Raw genomic sequence first — 6503 nt, 5'->3', positions numbered from 1 at the left:
CTAAGAGTTGAGAGACTGGAGCGATGTCTGGATGTTAGGAACGGAGTGCTGGGCCTGCAAGAGATGCTGGAAACCTTCATCGTTCCTCACCCTGTCTTCGAGATCCCCCGGGCCAGGTCTGGGAGGGAGCGGGACGTGGACTGAATTGACATCTGACAGGGACACCATGCTCTAAAAGCTCCCACGAGGACCGGATCCCCCAGCTCTGCCCCTTGTGGATAGAGCTGTGCTTATCCTCCTCCTCCTCCTCTGAGTCACCCTGGGAGAGACGACGGACGCTGCAGACCTGTCGAGCCACCCAATCCTGAGCTGATCACTTCTAATAAAGGCATTGAAAAGGAGAAGAAGTCTCCTGGCCCTGTTTATTTCATAAGAGACAAGAGGTAAGAGCAAGAGTAAGAGAGGTAAGAGCTAAGACAGTGAAGTTCCCGTTACAATACAATAAATCTTCTTCTATGTTGAATATTCTGATTCTCACTAACTAATCTAGTACAATATAGAAATCCTACAGCATTTCCATACCGTCTGTAAGAATCACTACATTACCATACAGTGCTACATTTTAAACCCTAAAAACTCCTCTGTGGACCCCTTCTGTAGGGGCTGCTCTGACCCTGGGACCTGCCTGCAAGCAGAGGGAATTGTTTCATCAAAAGGGGATTACTTTCAGCGGCCTCACCATTATTTTCCCATTGTTCAGTAACTGAGGGATCTCAAAGTTTGCTTTCATTTCAATCTCGCTTATAGTTTCCATATTCTCAAAATCTTTTGCCAGACAATCATATTTGTAAGGCTTTCCTGTTTCATCTTCCCCTACACCCCAGAGCCGGCGCTGCTGTGGCCGTGGGGCAGAGGGGGTGCGAAAGGGGGATCCGGGCTTGGAGCGGGAGGAAGGGCAGGGAGAGGGGAAGGGGAGGAGCAGGTACAGGAGCAGCACGAAGGGGAGCAGCCCGAGGAGGAGCAGCAGCAGGGCAAGGAGCATTGCGGGGTTCCACGGCGAGCCCGCAGCTCGGCTGGGCCCGGCAGCGTCGCATTGCCCCGCGTCCCGCAGGTGAGCGCCGAGGGGAAGCGGCAGCTCCGGGAGGGTTTTCTGGGGGAAGAGGAGGATTCTGCTGGGGTTTGGACCTTGCTGATTCCAGAGTTGGGAAAAGTGCATATTGTAGGGCTCTATGCAGATATTTACTGTGGGAATCCATAGAATCAGAGGCTTTTGGGAAAGCTGCAAAAGGCAGGCCTCAGAGACAGCAGAACTGTGAGTAGAGCGCAGCCATGAGATAGGTCAGCAGAAAAATTGTTTAAACTGTAGAAAAAGCAAGGGCAAATAGAACAATGGCCTGTGTGAATAGCTGAATAGCTATTGTGAATTGTCTGAATAGCTCTCTAAGCTGCAGAAAGTTTATCTAGCAAGATATTAGGAAGGTTAAAGCTTAAGAATAGAGCTCTGTGCGTTGTGTTTTAAGGCTTACAAGCAGGTATTGTATTCGAAATAAGCAAGCATTGTTTTAAGCAAAGGTACGTGTGCTTATGGTGTGTGAAAAACGCCAGTCACTTATTTTTAAAATTTTAAAAGTTTAATAGTAATAAAATGGTTCTAAAAATAGTAATACAATTAGAGTAATAATAATTTGGACAATTTGAATTAGGACAATACGAGACAACAAGTACTAAGAGTTACGGACGTCTGGGTACCTTTTTCTGGGCAGCATGAGCCCAAAAAGGACCCCCGCTAACAAAGATTAACCCTTAAAAACAATAGCCCATTGCATATTCATGCACTTCATACATGATGCATAAATTCCATTCAAACACAGGATTCTGTGGTTCTGGTCAGTGTCAGCTTCTTCCTCTGAATCCTAACAGCGCCTTCGAGGCAGGAAGAAGTTCGTTTCTTCTGATAAGACAGCAATAAATTCTTTTTCTCTGAAAGATTTAGGTGTCCTGTGGCTGCTATCTCGCTGCAAGTCCTTTCTTTAAAAAAGTATCTTACATGGCATCATTTTTATTTTAACAATTTTTATAACCTAAAACTATATTTAACATGGTACTTAAGAGAAGTAATGCAGCATTACTTTCTAACACAACACATATAATATTCATTTTAATATTTGTGAAAAGCCAATCATTAAATACAGGCATTTTCACATTTACCATATGTATTTTGATGTATTGATTTGTAGTGCTGTATTAACAGTTTAATAATAAATGTAGTCTTGTAATTAAAAGGTTACTTTTGCAGTTTAAAGAAGAACTATGTTAGTGGGGTTTTTTTAAAGAAAGGAACGAGGCACTCGCACCAGATAGCAGCCAGAGGACACCTGAATCTTTCAGAGAAAAGAATTTATTGCTGTCTTATCAGAAGAAACGAACTTCTTCCCACCTCAAAGGGGCTGTTAGGATTAGAGGGAAGAGGTTAATGATGGCCAGACAGAATCTTGTGTTTGAATGGAATTTATGCATCATGTATGAGGTGTATGAATATGCAACAGGTTATTGTTTTTAAGGGTTAATCCTTTGCTAACGGGGGTCCTTTTTCGGGCTTGTGCTGCCCAGAAAAAGGTACCCAGACGTCCGTAACTCTTTATATTTGTTGTCTCGTATTGTCCTAATTCAAATTGTCCAAATTATTATTACTCTAATTGTATTAGTATTTGTAGAACTATTTTATTACTACTAAACTTTTAAAATTTTAAAAACAAGTGATTGGCGTTTTTCACAGGAGTTGAGTCCCAAATATATTTTGGTGTCGCTGAGAGAGGTATTTTTAATTCATTTGATGAGGGGATATTTTTGGATCTCTTAGGAGTGCAAAGGGGAGCAGGGGAAGCGCTGAGTGCCTAGAGTGGAGGGATGCTGGGGAAGGGGGACCCTGGAACACCTGATATAAAATTTCAATGGTCAATCCAAATTTTACTTCTTTACCTTTTATTTTAAAGCAAGCAAGCAGCGCTGGGTGGCTGGGGAGTCACTGCTCCATTCACAACACACACAGTTCAGTAAAGTAAATATACTGTTTTTAAGCCTACAAAGCAGTTTCTAATGTGCTTGGTTAGTCCAAATTAGCAAATATCAATAAGCTGGGAGCAGTAATTTCATAATATTTCTAGGTGGTCATTGATTGCTATCCTTGTGGTTGTCTGGAGGGAGGCCTTACACTGGTGTCTGCTACATGATTTTGTCAAGCGCATCAAGCTTTTTATTATACATAAGCTTTTAATTGCTTTGTTGCAATATCTCAGCTTTACCCCAACTTCCTCTAATTTATTCTAAGCATCAGTCATCTTGTTACCTCATCTCTTTTGCTCTACTATACTTCTTTGATTTTGATGCTTTTTTTGGCTGTTTGGTCAAAAAGTTTCAAAGCCTTTCTTTGTGTCTATTTTGGACACATCAGATAGAAGCATTTTGCTGATTCCATTGCCAATTGGCACGAATCACAAAAACAATTTCCACAGAATCAGGGGAGGGTGAGCCCTGGGACCCCCCAAAACCCCCTCATCATGTCTGAGCAGGACCTGGGAGAAGGGGGGGATGCCCAGGACCCACGGGCCCCCCAGCAGCTCTGAGAAGAGGGACCCCCATAACCCCAAAGTGAGGACACTGGAAACAGGGAACTCCTGGGAGAGGTTTTTGGACTCCTTGATTTTTGGAGGTATTTCTGGCCACCAGACACACGGTGACTTCTAGAGATGGACTTGGCTAGTGAGACCATCAAAAGCAATGCACTCACATCTTGTTTTTTCCCCAAACCAGGATTTCCCATTCCCAAACCTCATCTGGATGGAGAAGGCTGTGAAGAAGAGGAAGATGCCCCAGGGCACTGAGGCAGGTGAGGAGGAAGTCAGTGCCCCTTTCCCCCTCTCTCCTGCTCCATCTCCCAGCCCAGCATGGCCCCCGGCTGCAGCACAGCCCCACTGCTGATGCTGTCCAGCCAGGGATGCACTGGGGGATCTCCTTCCCCTTCCCTCTGGCACGGAGGCAAATCCCATCCTTTTCTTGTCCTTCCTCCCCCAGGGAAGGAGCTGAGGATGGAGACCAGGGAGGACAAATCCCCATGGCAGAACCTTGTGGCAGAGGCTGTTTTGAGCAGCTCCAGGGCACAGGAATCCAACGGGGAGGAAAAGCCACAGAGATCCCTCAGGAGGAGAGGCTGCAAACCCAGCCCAGGGTGCTCTGAGGAGGAAAGACTCAGCCTGTGCCAGGAAGGCAGCCAGAGATCTGGCCAGATCTCTGAAGTGGTGGTCCATGAGCAGCTTGACAATGGCAAGAAGCCCCACCAGTGCTTGGAATGTGGGAAGAGTTTCGGCAGGAGCGACCACCTGCTCATCCACCAGAGGACCCACACTGGGGAACGGCCCTATGAGTGTGGGGAATGTGGGAAGAGCTTCAGGATCAGCTCCCACCTCATCGTCCACCAGAGGATCCACACCAATGAATGGCCTTATAAATGTGGAGAATGTGGGAAGGGCTTCAGGAGGAGCTCCAGCCTGAAACTCCACCAGATGATCCACATTGGGATACGACTCTTTGTATGTGGGGAATGTGGGAAGGACTTCCGTGACAGCTCCCGCCTGATCATCCACCAGACAATGCACACTGGGGAGTGCCCCTACACGTGCTCAGAGTGTGGGAAGAGCTTTATTGAGAACTCCAGCCTGATTCTGCACCAGAGGATCCACACTGGGGAGAGGCCCTACAAGTGCAGGGAATGTGGGAAAAGCTTTAGGCAGAGCTGCCATCTGAATGCCCACCAGAGGATCCACACTGGGGAGAGGCCCTACAAGTGCAGGGAATGTGGGAAAAGCTTCATCGACCCCTCCAGCCTGAGTGTCCACCAGAGGATCCACACTGGGGAGAGGCCCTACAAGTGCAGGGAATGTGGGAAAAGCTTCATCGACCCCTCCAGCCTGAGTGTCCACCAGAGGATCCACACTGGGGAGAGGCCCTACAAGTGCAGGGAATGTGGGAAAAGCTTCATCGACCCCTCCAGCCTGAGTGTCCACCAGAGGATCCACACTGGGGAGAGGCCCTACAAGTGCGGGGAATGTGGGAAAAGCTTCAGGCAGACCTCCAGGCTGATTGCCCACCAGAGGATCCACACTGGGGAGAGACCCTATGAGTGTTCTTAGTGTGGGGAGAGGTTTCAGAGCTGATACCGTCTCCTCAAGCATCAGCAGATTCACACAGAATAGAGGCCGTTCTGCTGCCCTGACTGCAGGAAGGGCTTTAAGAAAAACTCCACCCTCGTCACCCACCAGCGGATCCACACTGGGGAGAGGCCCTGACAGTGTTCCAAGTGTGGGAAGAGCTTCTCCCAGAACTCTACCGTGACTCAAAACCAAGGGAGGCAGCAGTAAGGGATGCCCTACAGCTGCCCTGTGTGCAGGAAGAGTGTTGCCTTGATTTTTTAAGATTTTTTGAGCCTTCTGATATCTGCAGTCTTGTAGCAAACTTTCTCAAACACTTTCTGTAAATAACTTCTTGTTTTGCTTTCTTACATAGAAGAAGAAAAATTTGATGGACTGTTAGTTTGTCCAGTGTCATTGGAGAGGTGGCACTTTCACCCTCCAATCCACTGTCACTTTTAGAAAACTATAAATGTTGGAGTCAGAAAATAAACTTCCCTTTTCTTCCCCTTGAGAGCAGCAGTGTGTGTGCTCGTATTGTTTTGTGTCCTACAGTGTCAGGAAGAGCTTTGAGCGCTGCTTCAACTCCATCCCCCATTGGGGACCCCCACTGGATGGTCCACAGTGACCCTCGCTAGGCAGAGACTTGGTCATCCATGGTCCTGGTGATCCATGTTGGGAAGACACCGGGCTGGTGGTCTCCACGTCATCCTGGCTCCCCTTGGGCACTTGGACACGGCCAGAGAAAAATCCATTGGGATGCAAACAGACATCAGAATTTCACAGGGGACAGAATAGTTTTTTACTTTTGACACCAAAAAAGTCTCACCTTTTGCATCCTATCATTCTTCGGGTGGCATCCAGGAACTCCAAATGATGTTGGAGGTCTTTTCCAACCTGAATCATTCCATGATTCTAATTCTCTCTGGCCCACCGGCATCTTCCACAGCCAAATGGTGATGGACTGGGGCAAAAAACCAGGATTTTGTAGACAATGGAGTGGAAACTCCTCTTAAAAAAGGTCGTTCCTACCCACCCAACACATGGATACTCAGCAGCATGGACACATAAATGCTTTTATTTTGGCCTTTATTTTCTTTCATTTTTCATTATCCTTCACCCAACACTGGGGTAAATATAAAGACATTTAACTAACACATGGATGGTGACATTGTGGGACATGGGTGGGGACATGGTGGGGATGGGGACAAGGACATGGGTGGGGATGTGGTGGGGATGGGGACAAGGACCTGGGTAGGGACATGGTGGGGATGGGGACAAGGACCTGGGTGGGGATGTGGTGGGGATGGGGACAAGGACCTGGGTGGGGATATGGTGGGGATGGGGACAAGGACCTGGGTGGGGACATGGTGGGGATGG

At 47.4% G+C, this 6503-nt stretch overlaps 1 protein-coding gene across 1 annotated transcript; it reads left to right on the top strand.

The window, feature by feature from the left end:
• The first annotated feature begins 259 nt into the window (after positions 1–259).
• LOC134433464 (zinc finger protein 239-like) lies at positions 260–5449 on the top strand. The gene is made up of 3 exons (XM_063182320.1): positions 260–383; positions 3751–3826; positions 4012–5449. The coding sequence occupies exons 2-3, from the start codon at positions 3778–3780 to the stop codon at positions 5124–5126; spliced, it is 1164 nt and encodes a 387-aa protein (XP_063038390.1). The 5' UTR covers positions 260–383; positions 3751–3777; the 3' UTR covers positions 5127–5449.
• The last annotated feature ends 1054 nt before the right edge of the window (positions 5450–6503 follow it).

The sequence above is a fragment of the Melospiza melodia genome, unplaced genomic scaffold, assembly GCF_035770615.1.
Source record: "Melospiza melodia melodia isolate bMelMel2 unplaced genomic scaffold, bMelMel2.pri scaffold_18, whole genome shotgun sequence".
Lineage (NCBI taxonomy): Eukaryota > Metazoa > Chordata > Aves > Passeriformes > Passerellidae > Melospiza > Melospiza melodia.
This window is presented reverse-complemented; position numbering and strand designations above follow the sequence as displayed.